Raw genomic sequence first — 24,807 nt, forward strand, 5'->3', positions numbered from 1 at the left:
GATCCTTAGTGTGCAGGTAGATGATGCTAGAGGACTCTGATTGGCTGTAATTACCCCTGAACCTTGAGCTTATTTAATGCACTTCGTCGCAGCGCGTCTGGGAGCAGCCGAGCGACATTCTTTTGTTTCTCAGTGACATACTGTCGAGTTTGTAACTGATGTCGCCTCTCCTAGGCATCGAATACTTCTCTGTTCTTTCTTCTGTCTCTGTTCTGTTTCTGCGTTTTGTTCTTGTCTTTTCTGTTCCTGTTATACTGCTGCTTCCACGAGAGACGAGCATTCTCTGGATCAACTCTCATGGACTCAACTACTGCCTGCTCTACAGTGGATTCTTCTGTGACTGCAACAGTAGTTGATACTAACGCAATGACTGACTCATCTGCCATGAAACCGAAGCTGGGATTCCTAGACAGATTTCTTGCTGTATTTGTGTTTTTGGCCATGGTCAGCGGTGTTCTTATTGGATACTTTGTGCCGGATGCGCAAGTGGTACTAGAGAAAGGTGAATTTGCTGGTGTGTCTGGTCCTGTTGGTATGACTTCATCTTACCTTGTTGTTTCTTGCTGCAGTTCTATCGTTAAAGCTTCCCTCTTACAGCTGCTCTCTTGCTCATCATGATGTACCCTATTCTCATGGACATTAAGTTTGAGTCACTTCCAGTCGTCTTTCGCAGTCGTGACATTTGGAAAGACATTGCTATTAATCTTGTCGTGAACTGGATAATTTCTCCCCTAGTCATGTTTGGATTAGCCTGGGCATTCCTACCTGACCAGCCCGAACTTCGCGAAGGCCTCATCTTGGTAGGAATTGCGCGCTGCATCGCAATGGTTCTCCTATGGATTCGCCTTTCAAATGGAGATACGCAACTTGGAGCTATTCTCGTTGCTCTCAATGCCCTTCTCCAGATGGCATTATATGCACCAATCTCTGTTCTTTTCCTTCAATCCTTTCACGGTGGAGCACAGCAAACTACCTCTGTCGCAACAGCGTCAACATATAAATCAATCTCCATTAGTGTTGCTGTATTTCTTGGAATCCCTTTAGGACTAGCAGCTATCACGAGACTTATATTTCTTAAAGCAAAACCTCTTCGCTTTGGTCGCTTCAAATCAATGACCGCCAAAGAAGTTTATGAAAATGTCGTGGTCCCTGTCGCTGCGCCTTTGGCTTTACTGGGTCTATTGGCTACAATCGTCATTCTATTCGTTGCGCAAGGCCATCATGTCGTTAAGCAGATTACCTCTGCTTTGCGCGTCGCAGCGCCGCTAGTTATGTACTTCCCAATTACTTTCCTAGGCACCTTGGTTTTCTGCTGGAAATTGCTTCCTCGTGCGGGCGTAATTTTTGCCACACATGAGTCTTGCTTGGCCCGTCTTGATTCGGAGAGCCAGCAGCTTAAAACTCCTCGTAAACAACAAATGCCGTTCAACCGTGCGACGATGCATGCCTTTCTAGCCGCTAGCAATAATTTTGAACTGGCAATTGCTATCGCGGCGGCACAAAATGGTGCAATGAGTAAGCAGTCACTAGCTACAAGTGTTGGTCCATTAATCGAGGTACCGGTTATGCTGGGATTAGTATGGGTCGCTGGCTGGCTTGAGAAGAGATGGGATTAAGGAAAAGGAGGAGTTATCGAGTGATTTCTGTTAGGTTTGGGTGTTTTGGGTTTTGCACATATGATGTTTGAGTTTAGTTGATCATCAATGTAATTGTTTTTCTTAAACGTTATCCCTTCTAGTCTATTAAGGTTCCTCCCATTATTCAAATTATAAAGAAGCAGCAATGTATTGAGTACTCGCAAAAGACTGAGGTATCTATCTGATACATCAAAAGAATCCAGCAACAGCATTTATAATATCGTACACGTGTCTCAACCCCTAAGCAGCAAAGTAAATACACACTCGACTTCGCAATATCTCTATTGGCCTTCGTTCAATTTGCTTCTAGCTTTATGAGCCAATCCACTCGTCGTCAGAGCCCGCCGGCACTTTCTTCTTCTTTTTTGATCCAGTATCTGTCGATTTTCGCTATAAAAAAATTAGTGAGACGCTAACACAGATCTCAACGCCGTATTAACTTACCTTTCTACTTCCATTGACCTTGGCATGATTGTCAGCCGATACAGCTACAACCGGCGGAGCAGCTTTTGGCTTTTGCGATCGTACTCTCACTATAGCTGGTAATTTCTCAACTACGCCCTCAGGTAAATATGAGGTTCTTGCCACCTTTTGCGCGTCAGCAGAAGATTGCATGGCTTTGAACAAGTCTCCTGGGAGAGGAACCTTGCCAGGCCATGTTTGCATAGACCAGCCGTGAGCTTCCTCAAATTGACGGATAATGGCCTGAGATAGATCAGAAAGGTAATAAAGACGCTGCAAGAAATACGTTAAAATCATGTATATCTACAAAGACGTACAAACTAGGCTTACCTCACTAGTGTCCGGTGACACAGCGTCGCGGACTTGCTTAACTCTCTGAGCAAAATAAAAGATCAAGGAGATACTTTCTTCAGTAACAGTTGCATTTAAATAAAATACAACGTACTGTGCAAAATCCAGTAAATCGTCTGCCTCGGAGCCATAATCCGGATGATGTGCCAAAAGATGCAGCAGACGAGGAAAGCACTTCTCCATAGTGGTGCTCTTTTGTTGCTCTAAATAACCATAGTCAGTAATGCATTTCAAAAATCGACATTCTCATTCTCGATTTTAACTTACGTTGCTTGATCAGTCGAGCACGTATCCATGTCACAAGTTCCTCCTTGACCTCTTCTTCAGGCTCATATGCCATCAAAAATACAATCGGAAGATACTTCTCGGGAAGCAAATCTTGAGCCAAATAAAGCTTCAGCTTATCAACAAAAGCCTGTCTAACTTGAAATTCCTTATCCTGCGCCAGCAATGCCAGATTGTTTATATTGCCCGGTCGAACCATTCGGTCATAAACCGGCATCTTAGCCAATTTCAATAGAAATAAGCCACCAGTAAGTCTTAAGCGTGATTTGAAGTGGAGCGGAGTATCAGCCTCTTTAGCCATTTCGCCTCCATTCACAATCAATGAGTTAAGAAACTTCAAAACTGGTCGCGCAATTTCGGCGGCGGTATCTGAGTGCTCGGCAGCTCGTAGTCTATTCATCAAAATCCGCAAGGCGAGAATCTTAATTTTGCACTCATCTTCAAGCTGTTTATCTTCCACCCAGTCTTTGTCGTCAACAGTCGCCTTAGCTTTGTTTTTAACGAGGACTTCTTTGATTAGGAAGCTCGTAATGCGGTCGATTTCCGGCTCAACGGTTGCAGAAGCGCCTCTTACCAACTCTGCAAGTGCTGCCATTTGCGAAATAAAATGCCGATCTTTGACATCAAACTTGGAGCAGAGCCCAAGCAAGTCACGGCTATAAGCATGGCGTTTCTTGCTATGAAGGAGGATAGTAACCGCATGCTTGGCTTCTTCGGGTGTACCCTGAGTAGCAAATACAACAAGAGAATCCAAGAAAAGACGTTCTTGAGGCAGATCATCAGGATATTTCTTTGCAAATCCGGCACAAGCTTTAAGCGTGTCTACACTACCTTGAAAACCAGGCTTATTCTCCGAAATTTCTTGCGTGAGATCTCTAATATGCACTTTCAGTACCTGCGGCATCAACTCGGAGATATCTTTGAGCGTCTCTTGTGCCACGGAATTTAATGGGTCGGCAGCGTTCTTTGAAAGTTCAACAACAGTTGAAATATTGCTGCGATTATACCAAAGCTGACTGCTTCTATACACAAGTAGAATCATAGTTTCAAAAATCGATGACGACGATTGAGTGATGCGAATCTTGAGTTCACTGATAGCCTTCGCAACCGTCTTGTATTCTGAATCAGGGCTGACGCAATCTCTGATCAGTTTATACATACGACGATCATTAAGTTTGACAAATTTCTCTAAATGAGAAACGGCATTTGCCGGATCGGGATTCTGATCAGCAACAAATTTGATTGCTCGATCAATTTTCGTCTTGACTTCATCGGCATTCGCATCATCATCAGTGACTCCTCCATTATACTGTTCACAGCAAGTTATGAAGTTCTGAAGAAAAGTAGCCATCTGCTTTTGGCGCCCAGCCAAGGCAGTAAATACTTTCTTTGTCTTGACATCCAGATATTTGAGCAGACATAGCATCCTAGTCACTCGCTTCTCGTCGTCCAACTCAATCGGCAACAATCTTTCATAAATGCAGAAATCCATTAGCAGTGTTGTCTCTTTCAGATTAACGTAGAGAAGATCCAATATACGATTGGGAATCCAAGATAATTGAGAAACTATATCAAAATCTTGCGCAGCAATACCTTCAGAAGCCATGTTGTAAATATCTCCCAAAACCGAAATTGCTTCAGCACGAACATTATATTTTCGGTCTCGAGCACGCTCTGCAAGATTATTCAATACAGCCTCGTTTCTAAACTTGCGAATGATAACTTTGTAATCAAGAGTTCCAATAGCCTTGCAAGTGGCAAGTCGGACGCGCTCATCGGTGTCAATCAGAGACTTCGCAAGCCCTTCAATAGTGCCATCGACGACGTCAGCACGGTTGCCAATTATATACGCACAGCCTTCAGCCCATTTCGCTCGAACGAGCGCACTTCGATCATTCTGCCGACCCAGCCACGCCTCCCAGCATGACGGCTGTGAGGTCACAAAGTTGACACGCCCTGGCAACTCGCCAGCCATTAGTCCTACAGTCTGCGTCGCTAACAATCGAACTTGTGTACTTTCTGTCAAAATTTCCTGCTCGAGTTGCGGAATAGAAGATTGTAAGACCTCTGGACATGCTTTCCATATCTCGACCATTAAATTGTGTGCCTTTCGAAGTTCAGCCAATTCGGATTCTGACACTTCCTCACTAGAAATCTTCTCTGTCAAACTGTACGTGACTTCGATAAAGTACTGCGCTATATGTCGGGACATGCGGTCACTACAGTTTACGCAGATGGTCTTCGCCATATTGTAAGCAGGTGGCAACTGCGATAGCTGCGTCTGCACTTTCGAAGATGCTGAGGTGCTGTTTTTTCCGGCAGCTTGACTAACAGTGGTTGAGCGTAGAAACTGGGCAAGAATCATGCTGACGACGTCATGTGAAATTACGGGTGCTTCTTCGACAAGCTGCACTAAAATCTCTCCCATATGAAACTCCAGATTTTTCAATCCGTTAGGTCTATATGTGTTAATTACAATTAGCATTTATTCAACTTCCTGATGAATTTTGTTAGTTACGTACTTCACGATATCAAAGAAATTTCCAAAAATTTCGGATAAGACGTCTTCGCTATTGGGAAGGTCTGCCACTAAGACGATACTTTTCACTTGAGACAAACTCTCTAGCAAATAGCAATATTGCTGGAAGTAAGGCGACTCTGTGTTTGACAGCTCTTTCAGTTGCTTAACAAAGTGATCAAAGATCATCTACAATTACAACATTAGCAATTTGAATGCTGAAATAGCGCAACTCTGATCTGAAAGTACCTGCAACTGCGGCATAGTGTACGGCGCATCGGGTGCGAACAAGCGTAGGATATCAGCCAAACAACAAGCAGTATACGCTCTCACGCCTTTATCCTTATGTCGAAGAAGATTGGAGGAGACCAAATCCTTTGCAACTTTTTGCAAGCTGTCAAGGTCAACACTGCCCTGGTCAAATCGCTGGAGTTCGTTATGCACGACCTGAGGAATGCGTTAGAATTAGCGTGTTCTCGCGTCTAATTACTCCAATATCAACCGTATGTTACCTGTAATCTCTTGAGTAGCTCGCTTATAGCAATAGGTTTGCCAGCCTTGGGAGCCAGCGATTTGTCGAATTTCAAAGCCTCCATCGACATCGCGGGATCAGATCTGTCGCGAGTATCACTCACAGTCTGTTGCGAGACGAATTAGATATGACGACAGATAAAACGTAAAAAGCCGCCAAACTATACCTCCCAAATGTCACTAGTCTGAATTTCAGTTAGATATCTGCGAGATAATATGCAATCTGTGGCACTTTTGCACTCTGCGTTCTACTCGCCCAATCAAACACGACGCGTGCTTTCAAGGTGCAACTTACCAAACTATGGAAAGTCACAACTATATTTCTGTCGCAACTGCTTCAGAATGCAGATTCAAATGCTTTTTGCAGACTAATGACAAGCTTGTTGGTGGCTCCGTAGAAACAAAACGGATGATACGCAATGACGACGCGTCGTGAGTCTGTCTGCGTTCGCTGCTAGAAGCGCAACGCGCATAAATAGAGTTTCAGATGAACGCCTAACCCTCAATTAGTAGTATGCTAAGTAGACCTAAGAAAACAATTACGCGATATATTTTTTCTCGGAAATAGTAATAATAGACATTTTGCGATGCTAATACAATAAAAGCGTTTATAACTTAGATTAATTCAGCCCCAATCTGCCAAAAAAAAAAAAAACCACAAAAAATCAAAGCATATAATCGTATAAAGTTATTTTACGCGTCACTGAAGTATAACTGAATGCGGATACCTATTCAGTAGAATGCCAGCATCTACACTTCTAAAAACGAATTCAAATCCAACCTTCAGTCGTCGTCATTAACTAAAAGTGTAAATACATGCGACTGTATCAATTTAATTGGCAACAGGCTCGATATTCCAAATCGACTCAGCGTATTCGTCAATGGCTCTGTCAGAGGAAAAGAATCCCATGTTGGCAACAGCAGTAATGCTTCTGCTAACCCAGGTGGTCTGGTCCTTAAAGTCCTTGTCGACAAGCTTCTGAGCTTCAAGATATGATTGGAAATCATCGCTGACGAGGTAGTAGTCTCTGCTACCAGTGACAGAGTAAACAAGACTACCGTAAATATCCTTGTCACCAAAGACTCCACTATCAATAACATCAAGAACCTTCTGCAGATCAGGGTTAAGAGGGAGATCATTGAATCTGCGCTGATGGCGAAGATCGTCGACGGACTCCGCAAGATGGCCAAAAAGGAAGATATTCTCCTCACCGACCTCGCGAGTAATTTCAATATTGGCACCATCAACAGTACCAAGAATAAGACCACCATTCAACACAAATTTCATGTTTGAAGTTCCAGATGCCTCGGTACCGGCGGTGGAAATATGCTGGGATATATCAGAGGCAGGGATAATGACTTCAGCCTTGGAGACGTTGTAATCAGCAATGAAAACAACCTTAAGAAGATCACCAATGTCAGCATCATTATTGACAACTTCACTGACAGAGTTGACAAGCTTAATAATAGTCTTAGCCATGTAGTATCCAGGAGCACTCTTTCCACCAAAGATGCAGACACGCGGAGTGACCTCTTTTTTCTCCTCGGCCGTCATAGCCTTGATGGTTATATATCGGTGGATGACGCTAAAAATGTTCATCTGTTGACGCTTATATTCGTGGATACGCTTGACCTGAACATCAAACAAGGCGTCGAGGGAAACATCAATACCGTTGTGTTTCTTGATGTGAGCCGCAAGGCGTGCCTTGTTGAACCTCTTAATTTCCGTCCACTTCTTCTGGAATTCAGGATCCTTTGCAAATGGCTCAATTTTCTTCAGTAAATTGAGATCCTTGAGGAACTTGTAGCTGCCGACCTTCGAGGCAATCAACTCCGAAAGCTTTGGGTTAGCCTGATGCAACCAACGACGAGGAGTGATACCGTTAGTGACATTCATAAACTTATCAGAGCCGTAAATGGTGACAAAGTCCTTGAAAATAGTGGTCTTGATAAGGTCAGAGTGAAGCTCGGCAACACCATTGACTTTGTGAGAGCCGATGATGGCAAGATAAGCCATGCGAACCTGCTGCGGCGACGACTCCTCAATGATTGACACACGCGCGAGCATATCGCGGTCCTTGGGGAACATTTTTTCAACCTTCTGCAAAAAGAACAGATTGATGTTGTAAATGATCTCAAGATGGCGAGGAAGCAAATTCCCAAAGAGAGGAACAGGCCATTTCTCCAAGGCCTCTGGCAAGACAGTATGGTTGGTGTAGCCAAAAGTGCTTACGACAATATCCCAGGCTTTGTCCCACTCAAGACCCTCCATGTCAACCAAAATTCGCTGAAGTTCGACGACAGCAATGGTAGGATGGGTGTCGTTAAGCTGAATTGCAACTTGGTCCGAGAAATCAGACCAAGGTCGGTTGCTTTTCTTGAAGCGGCGGACAATGTCATTAAGCGATGCAGCAACCCAGAAGTACTGCTGCTTCAATCGGAGCTCCTTTCCGCTGTAAAAGTTATCGTTCGGATACAAGACAGCGGAAATAGTCTCAGCCTTCTGAGACTCGCTGACGGAACTCTCATAGTCGCCCGAGTTGAACTTCTCAAAGTCGAACTCACGAGTCGGCTTACTAGCCCAAAGACGCAAATTGTTGGTAGTTTCGGTGTCGTAGCCAGGTACGGGAACATCATAGGCAATGGCCTGGACCTGTTCACCTCCCTCCCATACGGAGACAGTCTTGCCCTCGTCGTTGGTGTATTTGCGAGTGTAGCCATAAAACATTACATCAACGGCAATTTCGTAACGGGGAATTTCCCATGGGTTGGAGAAGGCTAGCCAGTAGTCAGGAGATTCGACCTGGTAACCGTCAACGATTTGCTGCTTGAAAATACCATACTGGTAACGAAGACCGTAGCCCCAGCCGGGATAGTTGGTAGAAGCAATCGAGTCCACGAAGCACGCGGCGAGGCGGCCAAGACCACCGTTTCCAAGTGCCGCGTCCGGTTCTTGCTCGAGAAGATCTTCGATTTTGAACCCAAGATCATCAACGCCGGCTAAAAAGAAGAGAGGTCAATCGAGTTCTTTACAAAGAGATCAGAAAAAAAAGGGATGTACATTTAGTAATTTCCTTGACGCCGGCGTTAAGCATGGCATTGTCCATAGCACGACCCATAAGGAACTCAAGAGACAGATAGTAGATGCGCTTCTGGTCCTTGGTGGTCTGCTTCTGCTGAGTCTTGTTCCAGGCCACGATCAGACGGTCGCGAATGGACTGGGAGGCGGCAAGATAGGCAGCGAGGTCATCGCAGTTGTACATAGAGCGGGCGAGGGTAGTCTCTACATGACGAACGAATTCTTTCTGTAAAAATAGTAGGTCAGCATAAATTGTTACACATTAGTCATTCAGCTGGACTGCTGTCGGGGTCGGGCGGGGCGGCAGTCTGTGCACGATGACCTCGCACTTGGGCCGATAGCTGGTGTGTGGCATAACGTCACGCTGTGGCGCAGACACACTAGCTATCCATAGCTACCAGCTCAGCGAATTGGCAGCCGGCAGCCAGTAGCAAGGGAGTGTTGCTATCAGGGCACAGCGGAGAAGCAAAAACAAGGCAATTGCGTAAACAGCGTGGGCTGCAGGTGTTGAGCGGCTTGCCAAGCGCAAAGAAGGCATTTATTCAGACGGTGCCGACGAATGCGAGATACGACGGTCGCCGTTCACGCCGCGTTGAATCAGAGCAGGATCAGCGACAAAAACCCGGGGCAATGTGAAGAAGACATAGAGCAAGACCCAGGTTTGCGGATGCGCACTAGCATTAGGGCGATCGCCGACGCAGCCCAGCAGAAGAAAAGAAAAACAGAGAGGGATCAGTCGCACCTGGAAGGACTCTTTGTCGGTGAACTCCTTGATGGCGAGCTGTTGCCAAAGATCGCGCGAGGCAGCGGGGATAGAGGCCTCAAAACTCTTGATTTCCTTGGGCGAGAAGCCGGTCGGGGTGCGCTAGACGATGAATACGGTCAGAGGAAGAGGACGAGATAGGCTAGTCACACGGCTGGGGAGGAAGCGTACGCGGTGCTTCGGACGCGGGAGATCCGACGCAGAGGGCAGATTTGGGGTAATACTGGCCATCGAATGAGGAAAGGAGTAACGAGTAACGAGTAGGGAAGAGTAGGAAAGGAGAGAGGAAAAGAAAGAGAAGAGGAAGATTGGTTGGTGGGAAGAGAGTGAGTGGGCGAGCTTTTGAGCCAGAAAGCGAGACCCAACCCTCGAAACAAGTTAAAGCACTATTATGCGCACCGCCACGCAGCAATCCACCGACACCTACTTTTTTTAGTATATTTCTTATTTACTATCTGCTCTACTATCTGCTCGCTACACCTGCCCTGATTCTAGTTCAGCTTCGACGCCTTCTCGTACAAGAGATCCACAACCGTAGTCATGTGCTTGATCGTGTTCAGCGCGGCAACGTACGTCGCATCTTCCCGCGGCTCATCAAACACCGTCAGCCAGCCGTTGCCTTGGTCTAGCACTCCGTAAAACACCTTGTCCAGAATCATCTGGCTCAGCTTGCCCTCGACCTGGCGAGTGTCGAGCCCGACAACCTCCGCCACATGCGTAATCTCGACGCACGAAAACGGTTCAATCACTCGCACAAGGTTCTGCTCAAGCAACGTGTCATAGAGCGCCGTGAAGTGCGACCTGATAATCGGGTCCGATGACAGCTCAGTATGATATGTACTCAGCGCGTCTTCAAACTCCTTCAGACTGCGGTTCGAGTGCGCAGATGCGACAGCCTTCATTGCCTCGATGTCGCGTCCAGCATATTTCTGTGCCATCTTGCCGCCCAGTAGAGCTAATGGAAAAATATTCATGTTTAGATAATTTGTCTCTCAAAAATCTCTTTGAAGATAATAAAACTTACAATGAACATCATCGTTCAAGTTGAGCATGATCTTGCAAAGCAGCATATACTTGAGCACAGAGACGGCTCTAGCATCCTCTTGACTCGAAAATCCTTCAAGAGCTTCGACAAAATACGAGAACCTGTATCAATTATTAGCATCTACCTTGATCGACAAACAAAAAAACCAAACAAGCATTCAAGTTTCTTACGCTGTCTTGAAATCTTTATCTTCGGCATGAAGAATGCCACTCTGCATATCTAAATTGGCTTGCATGATCGTGGGACTGTAACCCTGTCTTAGTATGCCACGTCCTTGAATTCCAAATTAAACCAATACACACCAGTAAATAGCATTTGCACTAGTACGAGCACTCGACAATGCTGCTCTACTCTTCGGAATATTTCGAAGAGCGTGATAAACTCTACTCTCAAACAGCTCAACCTCAACCAGCACCATCTTGTCATCTAAGCGCTTGAGCTCCTTCAGTAAGGTGTTTATGAGAGCCAGTGCATCGTAGTAAGCGCTGCTTTGAATATACAGTGACACGAGTCTGGTCTCAAGACTCTGGCGCAGAAAGTTCCGCCGTTCGGAAACAGCCCAGTCAATGCTTTCTTTGGTGACGCGGATCTGTGTATCCAAAGAGTCAGGGACAGTACTGAATAGATCCAGCAATGTGCGTACTAACAAACCGATTAGCATTCCTAACCTTTGACCTATTCTGTTATAATACACATACTTATTTTAGCCAGCTTCGACTTGGCAAGACCAGACATGATAGATCGTGACAGTCTGACTAGTTCTTCTAGCTCGGTGATCTTCCTATTGTTGCGAAGTCCGCAGTAAGCATCTTGCCTTTGAGCTAATCCCAAAAAATACTTCCACAGTCACGTACTTATGATCGCGATAAAGCGCTCCAAGCTCATACAATGCGATCTCCTGGTCAGCAATAGCCTTCTCGCTCGTGCCCGCTGGCTTAGACAGGATCTCCTTGTAGAGGTGTTCGGCCTTTGCCAGATCGCTGTCCTTTGTCGCTGCGCGTGCAGATTCCAGGGCTGTAACGGCTGTCATTGATGATTCAAATGCAATAATAGTCAGAAGGGTAATTCAAAAATATGCTGTTACAGATACAGAAACTAAATTGATGTTGGGATGGATTTGGATTACCGAACATGCAACTCGCGAGTCGTGGTCGATGGTGGAAGCTGGCTCACGTGGTCATCTAGTCTTTGATGTCGTGACACAAATGGCTCTTCATACCACTCTCAAACCAAACACCACCCTTCGCTCACTGCACGCGTCTTCTTTGTATCTGTGTTTCTTTTTGAGCAGCGCAATGAGCTACTATCCGCAGCAGCCTTCTCGTCAGAGCAGTCGTCCGCACCGCAAGGTCACACAGAAACCAGGTCCATATCCTCCGCAGGGACCGCCAGCCGTTGGACTCCCGCATGGCGCGCCTCCACCCGTTCATATCCAGCAGGCACAGACGCAGCAGATTGATAAACGCTTTGTTCGAAGACCGGTTGAGCGAAATATTCCACCAAAAGTTGAGGCATTGATTCCTGAGGCAAAACTATATAAAGATCTGCAGGAGGTGGAACAAAGAATGGATGCTACTATCAGCCGGAAGCGATTAGATGTCGAGGATATGCTCGCGAAAGGAACGAAAGTAAGTATCTACTTTTATTTTTTTATGAATTGCCGTCTAATTATTCTTTTTAGGAGCGTCGGAAATTACAGCTGATTATTTCCAACTCGGCTGTTGATCAGCCCTGGCAGACTGTTGACCGGCTCGATGAGAATGCTTTCGATTTCGACATTGGCGCAATTCCTTCTTGGACTATTCGCATTGAAGGCCGCTTAGCTGATGAAGATAGCTCAGTTGAAGATTTGAACAGGCGAAAGTTTACGTCATATTTTCAAAGTATTGCTGTCGAGTTGGATCGTTCTAAGGAGCTGTATCCAGAGGGAAATGTTGTTGTCTGGAATTCTCAGGCAAAGCCCGGCATGCCCCCTCAACAGCCGTCGGATAGCGTTGAAATCAAGCGCAAAGGTGACTCAGATGTTAACTCTCGCATTTCTTTTTACCTTGCTACCTCTCCTGAGCGATATAAAATGTCCCCAGCTCTTTCCAACGTTCTCGGTGGACTTCAAGAGCAGACTAGGCAGGAAGTGGTAATGGGATTATGGCAGTATGTCAAATATCATGGCTTACAAGATCCTGATGAAAAGCGTTCGATCAATCTTGATGATGCGTTACGTGAAGTATTTAACAATCAGGACCGGCTTTCATTCGCGCAATTGATAGATTACGTTGGCCCCCATCTTTTACCTTTGGATCCCACGATTGTCGACTTCACTGTTCGCGTTGACAAGGACGCGATGGCTCGCGGCAACGAAATCACGCATGAAATATTTGTAGAGATCGACAGTCCTCAACGTCAACGGTTGCAAAACGTGCTGGCAAACTGGCACGATAATCAAGATGAAATTCACGCAATGGACGAGCAAATTGGACTCACTATTCAAGAACTTGCAAACTCAAAGTTAAGACGTGACTTCTTCACGCAAATGAGTAGTGATCCATCAGGATTTATTAATCGGTGGATCGGCAGCCAGGCGAGAGATCTCGAGATTGTATTGGGTGACAAGGAGTTCCAGAGCGAAGAGGTTCGACGGGCAGGATATTATCAGTCTGAGGATTTGAAGGAGAGTATATTCTTACTGGTGAACAGTCGGAAATAGGATTGAGCAGTATCCTCTAGTTGTCTATTGGTCTCATGTTTGGGAAGTGTGGGCTTTGTGTAATTTAAGTAAACTTTTATCTACCTCTTATGACCTCAGCTCTTATTTTCTTTGAGCCACTGATATAGTTAATCTCAGTTATGTGTCCTTATCTAAGCCATGGCTGACCTCTTTCAAGAGGTCTATGAGGCTTTCATATGTATATATAAACCTCGCAAAAGTAGCACCAGACCAAGGAAGTTAGCAAAAGCTGGTGCGGCGTAAATACCCTAACCCAAAGTGACAATTGGGACAGCTTATAGCAAAAAAAATTTTGTGAATTAAGCTATTCTGCAAAAGCAGCTTAAAGTATATGTTTATATATATCTATTTATCGGCTCCAATTTTTTTTCATATTACTTTATATAGATATTTTAATAGTTTACTATGGTGAGCAAACTAAAATCTGCTCTCGATCGTGAGCGAGGAGTGGATCACAAAGCGTTGAAGTTGAAGCAGGAATTAAAAGCAAAGCAGCGAGCAAAGGAGCAGAAAGCATTAAACAAATCTCCAGCTGCAAACAAAAACAAGAATAACGACGACAAGAGAAATTTCAAGCGCGCAAAATTTGGTTCTCTTGCGAAGAAGCCTTTTGGTAAAAAGGTAAAGGCTCCTGTGCCTCCGGTTGAAGAGTCTGAAAACGACGACGACGACGACGACGACGACGATGATGATGAAGATGAATATGAAGATGCTGAGGATCGGTTGGAAGATGAGGAGGGAGAAGAAGGAATAGACTCGGAGGAAGAGTATGAGGAAGCCGAAGATGAAGAGGCTGATGAAGATCTTAAGAACGAACTGATGCGCATGATTGATACTGCCAATCTCGAAGACGATCTTTCAAGTGATTCAGAGTCTGAAGACGAGGACGCTAAAGCTATTGCAGCAGAGAGAAAGCAAAAGGTTGCCGACAAGAAAAAAAATGATAAGAAAAAAACTGATGAGACCGCCAAGCAGGCTGAAGAAAAGGTAGCCAAGAAGTCTGAGAGGACAGCCAGGAAAGCAGACAAGATTGAAGTTGGAAAAGTCGGCAAAAAGCGCGCACATGAAGAGGAGAAAGAAGAGGACGAAGACGAAGGGATTGCTTTGTCTGATATCCCAACTGACTCGGAAGATGATGATGAATCTGAAGCCGGAGCCAAGGACTACACTCCCTACCAACGTCTTACTATCAATAACACCAAGGCACTTACCTCCTCATTATCTTCGTTTGTGCTTCCCTATACTTCCATGCCGTTTGTTGAGCACATGAGTTTGACTGCAGCAGACGAAACGAAAGTCAATGATGTCGATAACGATTTACAGCGAGAACTTGCATTTTACAATCAAGCTCTAGAAGCAGCAATCAAGGGCCGCAGCATTCTCATCAAAGATAAAGTTGCTTTTTCTCGACCAGAAGATTTCTTTGCTGAGATGGTCAAGAGTGATGAGCATATGGAGAAATTAGCGCGTCATCATACAACACTCGCTGCTGAAGCTAATGGACGGAAAGGAGGACCAAAAGCTGCTGGAACGGGGAAGAGCGCAAAGTCTGGCAAGACCAAGAAACCCAGACACAAAAAATAAAGTAAAAGTACTCTCTCAATGCGAACCTGTTTTCTAGATCGTCAAGCATGGATTTTGGTTGTTATTTGTGGATATAAAAGTATATGTTATTAGTCTGGATGCATTAATATAGTAGAGTACTTCGAGTTTCTAATTATTTATGATACTAAACATTATTGGTGTTAGTTTGCGTTAAAGTATTTAGAGTGTCATATAGCTACTATCTATGTTGTGGTTGTGGAAGCACAAACAAGTAGGTACATTCAAGCTTCTCCCAAAGGGTCTGCAGCAGCATTGTGAAATATCGGTAGTCTGGTGTCATTACCTGGCTGCCCGAACACGATATCGACACGCACAGCTCCGCACTGCGCTCTTAAAATCTACAATATTTCAATAGTCAGATTATTGGAAAAAAAGAGTGACTTTTTTTTAACAAACTGGCTAAGCGGGATTGAGGTGCGCTGAAGCTAAGCTCATATGTTGCGATATCCCCGCTAAAGCCTGCATTCCGTCTTTTTTGTTACCTCAATAAATCAATCAGCATAGCTTTACGATCTCAAATGCCTACAATTCCTCCAGAACCCTTTGACGCTACCCCATATGTGCCTATGATAGACGTATGTGCAATTGCATCGAGGTTTATGTTAAGAATCGGGTACTGACAACTTCGCAAGGCAATTCTGTCTAGGGCGGATTTGGAGCAGATTACCGCCCGTCGGATCCGCAACGCAATCCAGGCTATATATGATGTGGATTTCTCTCCCTATAAGGTCTGTGAGTTATGATTGTTATGATCTGAATTTTACTGTTTTCGAGTACCTTGTTAACCTTGGCTGTGTTTGAATTTGGTTAGAAACTGATAGATGGAGTGATTGTCGAGCGATTCAACGCCATTCAAGATGAAGTCGAAGAGGCAAAGCCCAAGGTCTCATCACAATCTAAATCTAAAGCTGAACGAAGTTCGTCAGTAAATCGGAGTCGCCCAACTGGCTCGGCGTCGAGTAGATCTGCGAACAGCTCTTCGCCGGCCGTCAAATCGCAGAGCCTTCTTTCAGACGCTGAAATAGCGGAACAGCTGCACAGGGAGTTAAATCAAGGAAGAGGGGGTCGGGTACGAACTACCTCTAGACCGAAAAGAACTAGTTCTGCGACTGCGAGTGGCGAGGGCAAGAAACGGAAGATCAATCGAAATAATCCGTTTAATGCTCGAATGCTGCTCAGCGAACCACTATCTGCTTTCCTGGGTCAAACAGAAGTATGAATATACATTAATTCTGTATATATATATATATATTTTACTGATGATTGTATTTAGCTTTCGCGTCCTGAATGCGTAAAAACGATTTGGAACTACATAAAAGAGCACGACCTCCAGAATCCGCGCGACAAGAGGGAAATTTTGTGCGATGATCGAATGCGTCCTATTTTCGGAGATAAAACACACATGTTTACCATGAACAAAATTCTTGCTAAGCATCTTTATCGACGGGAAGATGTGACTGGAGTTGAGGTGGACGATGACGAACTTGTACATAGCAATGACGATGAGGACGACGACAGTGCACTTGCAGTTGAAGATGAGGAAGTTGGAGCGATTCTGAAGGGAGAGTAAGACGAGAGTGTTTTTTTTTCGTTTTTCTCTAGGTGTTTTCTCTAGGTGTTTAAGAAATTTCTCTTGTGATTAATTAGATGGTTAGAGTTGGAAAGAGAGTCTGTGTCGTACTCTAAACGACATAAATTTCTGTTACATTATTATTTTTTAGTCTTCCAAGACTACCTAGGCTATTTTTATTACAGTGTATAATATATTTAACAATTATATGTAAAATCATATACGTGCCTGCTTGCGTCGTGAGCTGAGAGGTTTTCTTTCTCGTGCAGATATTAATAGCGGCCGCGACAATACAGATTATCTATAGCAAATATAACATTGGAAACCAAATTTATAAGACCAATATTAGAAAATGGGAAATATTAATAATAGATTATGATTTTAAAAAATATTCTCAAACTTGGTGCGAAATTTGTGAATTGCGTGTAAAATGAGCACATGCTCTCGGAAAGCTTTCTTACTCACAACAGTGAAATCAGGAACCTAGTGTCTATACATCAAATAATCAGCATTCTGCTGCGTACACTTATTTACCCACAAGACTACACAATCAAGATGGTATTTGATTATTTTAACGATTCTGAATTGATTAAAAACGATTTATTACTAACATGATTAAATCACACAGACCGACAAACTTCCTCCGCCTCTCTTAGCCCTGTTCGCTCCTAGACCTCCTCTTCGATATCTTCCTCCAACAGACACCGCACCCGAGAAGCGAGCCACCGCCCAAATATCAGGTGTCTCAAAATATTTGGAACTTCTTAATACACCTGATCCAACTTTCCAACCCACAGAAACTAAGTTAGAAGAGAGTGAGCGACGAAAGAGAGAGGCAAAAGAAGCGCATGAGAAGCGTCTACAAGAGGGTCTAGAAAAGTGTATGTTCTGCATCGTATCAACATTTAAAGAGTTTACTTTTAATCAAATAACTAACAACTCTGTTCTTTTAGGGGACCCAAAGAACGATCCGCTTGTCAAAGGTGATCCATTCCAGACCTTATTTATCGCTCGTCTCGCGCACGACGTGACTGAAAAAGATCTAGACGATGAACTTAGTAAATATGGACGAGTGGAGAGAGTGAGTATTAATAATTAACAGCCTGTGAATGCCGATTCAAAACTAACGAACATTTCAGATCCGCATAGTACGTGAAAAGTCTTCGAGTCGTCCTCGAGGCTACGCATTTGCCGTTTTCGCCCGCGAACAGGACATGAGAGCAGCATATAAAGACCTCAATGGATCTCGATTAAAAAATCGGAGAATTCTTGTGGATGTTGAACGTGGGCGAACGGTGAAGAATTGGAAACCTAGAAGACTTGGTGGTGGGCTTGGTGGTCGACATTATACGAAGGCAGGTCTGCTGCGATCAGCAGGACGCGATACCCGTGATAAGGAGAGGGAAAGAGAAAGAGAAAGAGACAGTTTCAGAGGCGGGTATAGAGGTGGTAGAGATAGAGATCACAGGTCGAGGGATAACGGATCGCATGACTATCCCACTGGGCCAAGAAGTGATAGATACAAAGATCGAGATGCAGACAGGGTTCGCCACGGCGATAGAGGTGGTCGGGAGCGGTCACATCGGGAGGACCGCGGCGACCGGGACAGATATCGCGAAGGTCGCCGTGATGAAAGACGCGACAGATATGGATCTGATCATCGACGCGACGACAGACGAAGCGAGAGACGCGGTGGAGAAGATATCGATGATAGTGATAGATACAAAAGGATGAGATATGAATGAGTATGTCCCAGCGAGTAGTTATTCAAAGCCGGTTGTGCCGTTATAGCGTGTTAACATATGTATGATATTCACCTCTACGGGTTGTACGTTTGCTTAGATAGTATGAGTCGATACTGCAGATTATAGATTATTCAAACATAATAACGATAGATACAAGATGTCCCAAACAGCAAGAAATGGAAAAACCCAGCCAAACCACAAAACTTTTGCAAATTTGAAAATCAAAAAAAAAGATACCAAACAGGATATTTCTACTCGTCATCTGAAGCGTCATCAACATTAACATCCTCGGCGGGGATATTAGATACATCAAACTCGTGTACAGCGCCATCTTCCCAGTATGCAACTAAACTGACCTTGAATTCAGAGCATGCTATTCCAAAAAGTTTCAACAAGCGAGTCTGCTTAGCATCCAATACATTTCCTTCACGGCATACAGCGAAATCGTTCTCAATTGTGATCTTTCCATTTTTAAGAGTTGTGGGGACACCAAGCTGAACACGGAGAGTACTCTCGAGAGAATGGGGTAAAGGCAGATCATCCTCGGCAGCGATCTGCCCGCCGCGCGAGTATATTATTCCGGCAGGAATGCTGAAGTCTATGGTTGCAACCTGTCCAGCCCTGGGAAAATCGTTTTGTGAGTACTCTTCAAAGTAAGATTGAACGCTCTCTGGGGGTTCGTTGGTCATAAGCAGTCCAACAGAACCTCTAACATATTTTGACAACTTGCTTAAGCCTTCCCTGGCTTCATCCTCACGAGTGAGTCCAAGGGCTTTAGCCATTACTTTTGTTCGCCCGAATAGCAGTCTTTGATAGGTTGGTTAGCATATGTGAATACCCAATTTGAGCTCAACAAGTGACGTACCTGCTTCCTGCCCACTGTCTGCGAACATCTTTCAAGAACGAATTACGCATGTTGGCAACATCAAAAACCCAGACCTAAGAAAAGAAAAAAAAGGTCAGCACTGATAGAATTCAGCTATTCATATCGCTCAAGACATCATACATATTTGTATACTTCGAGACAGTCTCGAATCTGAGCAAAGAGAGTCTCCTTTCCCTCGCGACCCTTCTTCTGCGTCTTTGTCAAAGTAACTGAGTTTTGTAGGTCAGCACTAGTTTTGCTACTAGATCAAAAATAAAAACATACCAAGCTTAGATCTCTTCGATTTTGGCATTTTAAATAATAAATATGTTATACAGAAGAAGTATTTAATGGACTGAAGGTGAATCGCTGGGAGTTGCAGCTAATTTTTTTCTTTGGGAATTTTTTGGTCTGCGGCGCGGACTATGGCTGAGGCTGTGGCTGGGGCACTCCTGAAAATGAGCTAATATGTCTTCAATTCCTCTAAACCTCAATCTCGGGTTGCTGTAGGAAAAGAGCTTTAGCGTATGATTGGAATCAGTCAATAAAATTGAGGAATAATTGGCATGTGGCTAGATAATAGTCGCAAAGTTACTGTTCTTCGTGAAACCTTTCTTGGAGAAGGGTACTGCTGAGCTAGCCGAGCAAATCAGATCTTGCCAGAACTTTGTACACTTTTTACATATCTGCAAAAGTTCACATCCTGGATCTGGCAATGAGATCATATCTTGAGCATATTCTTGGGAGCTTTTATACTGCGGCAGGATGGAACGCGGAAAACCATTACGCGAATCTTACTGCTAGTTCCCGAGGTAATCAGCAAGTTGTTTCTCCAAATACTATAGAGCTGACTATTTATCTTCAACAGATTTGCTCGACTTTGATTTACCCTCTGGATTTATTTTGCACGTGTCGTCATTACCCACTGGCAGCTCTGCCTCATCAGGCACAATCAAAAATCTGAACGGAGTGGTAGACGGTGCGATATCGTACTTTTACAGCTCGCCAGAGAATATTCTCCTTAAAAGCAAGCTGCGATCAGAAGATGTGGAGTTGACAAAGTATCTTAGCGGATACTATCAATTACATCTTCCAGTCACGGCTGAGGATCCAATATATCGAGAAGTATGGAGGAAAGGACAGAGAGTTGATTCCAAATGTAAGTATGCAGTAGCTTTAATTCCTTATATCGAGCTAACAAGTCGTAGATTCCTTGCTTTACGGAAAGCTTTATCTACCGAGCAATACTCTCGAGTCGATGTTTATTAGACAGTTTTCGCCGACAGATCAGATTGTCGTCTCTGCAGTTAGTGATCCACGAATACGTCATGGCGGCGCGGTATGAGAACTAAAGTCGTTTCATAATGTCTATATAGTTTCTAATGCTTTGATATAGATAATGACTCAATTACAGCACAACTCTGGTCGATGGTGCAGTGAAATGATATATAGCTCGCATGAGGCTCTAATTGGATTTCGCGGTCTATATAATTTTGCTGTCGACTCCCATTTACCGGAACTACCTCTGGGGGTGTCTTCTATTCCGGGAATTTCCGGATCCAGTGCATCTTCTTTATTTCAGTTGCAGCAATCCTGGTTTTCGGCAGGAGGAGAGATATATTATGGTGCACTAAACAAAGCTGCAGGGGTTTCTGTTGGGCTGCGCTACGCTACTTCGTCCTCTTTTGTGAATACGCCTACCACTACTACACTCACTTTGAATCCAGTTATGGGTCAACTATCTGTAGCCTATGCTGTCCAAGCCACAAACAGTACGTCATTTGCTAGCAGATTTGACTTTAACGCTTTTTCATATGAGAGCAATCTGACTTTGGGATGCGAGCTTTGGAGACACAAAAATCGAGATAGTAAGGTAGATGTATTTACAGGGCTGGAAAGCAACAATACCGCTGTAGAAAAGAAGGATGCTACTAAGCCACCATCTCCAGCACAGAAATCATCTGAATACTCTGAATTTGCTACGACCACGTCACAACCGCCATCACTGATTGACGAATCTGTTTGGAAGTTGAGAGTTGCGACTGACTCTCCATCAGTCAGACTTTTATGGGAAGGGCGAATGAAAGCATTTTTGTTCAGTGTTGGCGCTGAAGCAGGTCTGCGAGCCGATCAAGGCGTGAAGACATTCGGACTAGAGTTACAATATGCTGCGTAAGCTGCAGTATTTGTTAGGCTACCACAACTTATTCTAATTGCGAGCTGTATGCATACAGTCATCAATAGTGTCAAGTAGGCTCTAGATATAACGATAAACGAATCGCACATTTCAATAACGCTACATTCGATCTTTAGTAAAATCACCGCAAAATCGAAGATCTACGTTAATTATATTCAATTAGATATTTTGGACTCTTCCGTAGTATTCTGGCAGGTTCCTACAATACTCTGCAAGAACAATCCTACATTCAGCTGGAAGCACCTCCATGGATGATTAGTAAAGGATTTCTATATAGAAAGCGATATCTAAGTGTTGATTGATTTGTTAATATAATGTACGTATTATGGTGGCGAGCGTGCGACTATTGCTTATGGAATACGTTACAGATATTGGATGATCACATGTCACGGATCACAAATATGTGACTGTATCTTGTTGGGCCCTTAAAAGCCAGCGCTCGCCGCAGAACTTCTCTTTCCTCTTTCATCTCGTTCGCGTAATAGCGTAATAGCTGTGCAATATCTGAAGATCTATTGGGATCCATTTAACTTGAATAAAGTCTTCTAACAGAGTCTTCTCTCTTAACGGATCACCTCTTAGATAAGCCGAGGCTTCCATTTATTGACTGTATTAGCTCGTTGCTGTTGAGATCGGTTATAAGATCCTTTCTATTTAATCTTGTCTGCCAGATTGTAGGTAAAAATTCATTTTGCATTTCGTTTTTGAGGTTTACAGAGAAGAGTTGGATCAGGACTCTTGATAGCATTTGCTAGGAGCAGCGAGGATCGTTGATGGTACGTGTTGCAACTAGTACCTTTGGCGTACGTCTGTGTCAAGGAAGTAATCCATTCACAAGATAGTAAGCGTTCGGCCAGATACTCTGCTAGGAACAGGAACCATCTGTTAAAAGATTGGTGTAGAGAACCTGTACGCCCCTAACAGCCTGTATTGACTTTGCTATCTCTAAACCGAGAAAGTCCAGCAATTTTCTGCTACTCTTATCTGAATTCTCTATATCCTTTTGTCGTTGTGATTGTCTAATTAGTAATTTATCTAGTAACAAAGAACTCGGAAAGCAGTCGATCTATCCCAACATTTCTTGTCTGTATTACTGTTTGTTTCTTCTCGTATTCCAGGTTCAAGTTCAGGTTCTCACAAGGAAACTGTACACGAATATAAAAGAAATTTTTTTTTGAGAATACATTTGATACGTGACCTAAAGGTTCGCATACATCATCAGTAATAATAGCTGTGCTTTTATCGCCGGATTTGACCTTGCCGCGTAAGAGAGTAAACCGGCACGGTATCATCCACCATTCAAACGGCAAGTCTATTAAAGTGAATATAAGGCTTAATACAACTGTACCAAAAGCAAAAAAATCTCTCAGAATATAATCTGGTCCTAGATATGTCTTCAGAAGTTGTTACAGAGTTTGAGGGCCTGCTGGCTAGTATGCTAGAGTTGCGTGCCCCTGGTGTATCCGGATCAAAGATTCGGCGACTTTCGGAGATTGCTATGCAAAATGTTAAGGTAAGTGGTAGCCGTATTAACCAATTGATGTAGTAGAATATCTTAAATCAGCAACTGACACTATTTCACTTCCTAGTATGAGTCTATTTTGATTCAAAAGCTTTACACACATTGTAAAAAAGCACCATCTGAGTATAAGTTGGGAGCTTTGTATGTCATAGATGCCATTGTTCGTGGATATTATGACGAGGCAAGGAAGGCGGATACAGTACCTTCCGCGTCTTCTCCAGAGGGTACACCTGCTGCTGCTGTGTATCGCATTTCAGACCTCATAGATAGTTTGATGGCTGACAGTACATCAGCACCACATGATCAAAAGGTAAGCAACTCTATATAAATTGTATAGTTTTTAATGTAGGAGGAAACGTACTGACTAGATTGATTAAGGATAAAATCGTCAAACTCATTGACATCTGGGAACGGGCAGCTACTTTCTCGCCTCAGCTTCTAGCAGCTCTTCGAAGTCATTTTAAAGTAAACTCAACGACACCTCCCCGTCCTCCTCCTTCTTATCTTACGGAGAATGGAAAGTCTTCTGCTACTCCTGCTCCTGCTCAGTCCACCTCATCAATTCTTGAAGCTCTTGCCAACATGGCGAAGCCTGGAAGCACTGCTTCGCAGACTCCGACTCCGGCTCTTCCAACAGCCAAACCAAATGGAGTTCAGTCATTGCAAGATATCATTTCATCGGCAACGAAGAGTGCAACTGCTGCTCCTAGCCAAACTCCGGCGCCGCCTCCCCCGCCACCTTCCTCGCAAGCTCCAATTGACTTGACAAGTTTGCTGGCTGGTGTCTCACAGACGTCTCTGCCTCCTACTTCCACTGCATCTGCAACCCCTGATATGGCTTCTTTATTGCCTCTGTTATCGGGTCAGCAGCAATATCAGCCGCAGCCGCAAATGCAAATTCCAGGTTTCCCAGGTTTTCAAGCACCACAGCCGCAAGCGCCGACTGCAAATGTAGAGCAGCAAGTGGCACTGATGCAGCTGCTTCTAGCCCAAGGTATGCCGCTCACGCAAGTTGCTTCGATTCTCCAAGCAGCTGGTGGAGCCATGCAACCGGCGCAGCCCGCCTCTCAGACGCCTTCTTGGCCTCCCATGAATCCTGACAGACGTGCCAGAGAGAGAAGTAGATCCCCTCGTGGTAGACGGTCACCTGATTATCGCTCTCGCAGTCCTCGTGGTTATAGATCGCCGTCGCCTCCAGGACGCATCTATCCCCGTGCTACTGTTGAGAAGCGACCAAAGTCGGTGTCTAGAGATCCAACTGTTCCCAGCGGATGCATTCGCGTTCTTAGTCGCACCTTGTTTGTTGGTGGAGTACCGTCTCACATGTCAGAAGAGAAGTTAATTTCTATCTTTGAGCAGTGCTGTCCTGTTCAGAGCGTAATTATGAACAAGGACAAAAGATGCGCTTTTGTGAAGGTGTATTATAGATCTGATGCAGAAGTTATTAAGAACACCATGGAGACATATTCGGAGGAAGATTTCACTCTTCGCTGTCGTTGGGGAGTCGGCTTTGGTCCTAGAGATTGCTGCGAGTATTCGAGTGGCGTGTCTACGATCCCTATCGATCGTCTGACTGATGCTGATAAACGGTGGGTTACCACTGCTGAATACGGTGGTACTGGAGGTCAGCGATTGGAGGATAATTTGGTGATTGAGGAGCCGGATATTGAGATTGGTGCTGGTGTGTCCAGCAAGGCCATTAGTAGACGAATGCCTACCAACCAGGGAGGCGATATGGGACCGAAATCGTCAGAACCAGATATCTATGGCATGAGAGCCAGAAGAGGCAGACGAGGCGGTAAATAGTTTGCTGGTTTTATATTTTGCGGAATAGAATGTCGTTCCGATATGTTGAAGTTTGTGCCGAGTAGTGCAAATTGTAGTATTATTGCTTTTTAATTTTTATT

General features: G+C 44.3%; 11 protein-coding genes across 11 annotated transcripts; 7 read left to right on the forward strand and 4 right to left on the reverse strand.

Annotated features, from left to right (window-relative positions):
- Nucleotides 1-125: 125 nt before the first annotated feature.
- V2V93DRAFT_371098 (sodium bile acid symporter family-domain-containing protein) lies at nt 126-1,724 on the forward strand. Its single transcript, XM_066910424.1, has 2 exons — nt 126-532; nt 598-1,724. The coding sequence occupies exons 1-2, from the start codon at nt 298-300 to the stop codon at nt 1,614-1,616; spliced, it is 1,254 nt and encodes a 417-aa protein (XP_066765430.1). The 5' UTR covers nt 126-297; the 3' UTR covers nt 1,617-1,724.
- Nucleotides 1,710-6,213, reverse strand: V2V93DRAFT_371099 (armadillo-type protein). The gene is made up of 8 exons (XM_066910425.1): nt 5,952-6,213; nt 5,766-5,891; nt 5,503-5,700; nt 5,258-5,442; nt 2,718-5,194; nt 2,430-2,653; nt 2,082-2,372; nt 1,710-2,027 (listed from the first exon to the last, which is right to left on the reverse strand). Exons 2-8 carry the CDS (start codon nt 5,853-5,855, stop codon nt 1,950-1,952), a joined length of 3,543 nt encoding a protein of 1,180 aa, XP_066765431.1. The 5' UTR covers nt 5,856-5,891; nt 5,952-6,213; the 3' UTR covers nt 1,710-1,949.
- On the reverse strand, nt 6,214-9,958 carry V2V93DRAFT_371105 (glycosyl transferase). Its single transcript, XM_066910426.1, has 4 exons — nt 9,798-9,958; nt 9,606-9,728; nt 8,846-9,089; nt 6,214-8,784 (listed from the first exon to the last, which is right to left on the reverse strand). Exons 1-4 carry the CDS (start codon nt 9,855-9,857, stop codon nt 6,617-6,619), a joined length of 2,595 nt encoding a protein of 864 aa, XP_066765432.1. The 5' UTR covers nt 9,858-9,958; the 3' UTR covers nt 6,214-6,616.
- Nucleotides 9,959-10,117: 159 nt separating this feature from the next.
- V2V93DRAFT_359421 (uncharacterized protein) lies at nt 10,118-11,701 on the reverse strand (the record flags this gene model as incomplete). Its single annotated transcript, XM_066908092.1, has 6 exons — nt 10,118-10,581; nt 10,651-10,772; nt 10,842-10,916; nt 10,974-11,346; nt 11,370-11,452; nt 11,526-11,701. The coding sequence occupies 6 exons, from the start codon at nt 11,699-11,701 to the stop codon at nt 10,118-10,120; spliced, it is 1,293 nt and encodes a 430-aa protein (XP_066765433.1).
- A 210-nt stretch (nt 11,702-11,911) lies between these two features.
- On the forward strand, nt 11,912-13,524 carry V2V93DRAFT_336261 (uncharacterized protein). The gene is made up of 2 exons (XM_066907728.1): nt 11,912-12,299; nt 12,353-13,524. The coding sequence occupies exons 1-2, from the start codon at nt 11,967-11,969 to the stop codon at nt 13,373-13,375; spliced, it is 1,356 nt and encodes a 451-aa protein (XP_066765434.1). The 5' UTR covers nt 11,912-11,966; the 3' UTR covers nt 13,376-13,524.
- A 592-nt stretch (nt 13,525-14,116) lies between these two features.
- V2V93DRAFT_371113 (eukaryotic rRNA processing protein EBP2-domain-containing protein) lies at nt 14,117-15,132 on the forward strand. Its single transcript, XM_066910427.1, has one exon. The coding sequence runs from the start codon at nt 14,216-14,218 to the stop codon at nt 14,978-14,980; it is 765 nt and encodes a 254-aa protein (XP_066765435.1). The 5' UTR covers nt 14,117-14,215; the 3' UTR covers nt 14,981-15,132.
- On the forward strand, nt 15,133-16,898 carry V2V93DRAFT_371117 (uncharacterized protein). Its single transcript, XM_066910428.1, has 4 exons — nt 15,133-15,576; nt 15,634-15,729; nt 15,813-16,214; nt 16,275-16,898. Exons 1-4 carry the CDS (start codon nt 15,520-15,522, stop codon nt 16,569-16,571), a joined length of 852 nt encoding a protein of 283 aa, XP_066765436.1. The 5' UTR covers nt 15,133-15,519; the 3' UTR covers nt 16,572-16,898.
- A 146-nt stretch (nt 16,899-17,044) lies between these two features.
- Nucleotides 17,045-18,483, forward strand: V2V93DRAFT_371118 (U1 small nuclear ribonucleoprotein of 70kDa MW N terminal-domain-containing protein). The gene is made up of 4 exons (XM_066910429.1): nt 17,045-17,129; nt 17,200-17,452; nt 17,525-17,652; nt 17,711-18,483. The coding sequence occupies exons 1-4, from the start codon at nt 17,127-17,129 to the stop codon at nt 18,314-18,316; spliced, it is 990 nt and encodes a 329-aa protein (XP_066765437.1). The 5' UTR covers nt 17,045-17,126; the 3' UTR covers nt 18,317-18,483.
- Nucleotides 18,410-19,612, reverse strand: V2V93DRAFT_371124 (ribosomal protein L10-domain-containing protein). Its single transcript, XM_066910430.1, has 4 exons — nt 19,467-19,612; nt 19,323-19,411; nt 19,182-19,255; nt 18,410-19,123 (listed from the first exon to the last, which is right to left on the reverse strand). The coding sequence occupies exons 1-4, from the start codon at nt 19,492-19,494 to the stop codon at nt 18,568-18,570; spliced, it is 747 nt and encodes a 248-aa protein (XP_066765438.1). The 5' UTR covers nt 19,495-19,612; the 3' UTR covers nt 18,410-18,567.
- A 2-nt stretch (nt 19,613-19,614) lies between these two features.
- V2V93DRAFT_371126 (uncharacterized protein) lies at nt 19,615-21,837 on the forward strand. Its single transcript, XM_066910431.1, has 4 exons — nt 19,615-19,993; nt 20,050-20,340; nt 20,390-20,520; nt 20,578-21,837. The coding sequence occupies exons 1-4, from the start codon at nt 19,897-19,899 to the stop codon at nt 21,355-21,357; spliced, it is 1,299 nt and encodes a 432-aa protein (XP_066765439.1). The 5' UTR covers nt 19,615-19,896; the 3' UTR covers nt 21,358-21,837.
- Nucleotides 21,838-22,768: 931 nt separating this feature from the next.
- V2V93DRAFT_380822 (uncharacterized protein) lies at nt 22,769-24,706 on the forward strand (the record flags this gene model as incomplete). Its single annotated transcript, XM_066912075.1, has 3 exons — nt 22,769-22,891; nt 22,968-23,210; nt 23,279-24,706. The coding sequence occupies 3 exons, from the start codon at nt 22,769-22,771 to the stop codon at nt 24,704-24,706; spliced, it is 1,794 nt and encodes a 597-aa protein (XP_066765440.1).
- Between the last annotated feature and the right edge of the window lie 101 nt (nt 24,707-24,807).

This window comes from Kockiozyma suomiensis (assembly GCF_038497685.1).
Source record: "Kockiozyma suomiensis strain NRRL Y-17356 unplaced genomic scaffold V2V93scaffold_8, whole genome shotgun sequence".
Lineage (NCBI taxonomy): Eukaryota > Fungi > Ascomycota > Lipomycetes > Lipomycetales > Lipomycetaceae > Kockiozyma > Kockiozyma suomiensis.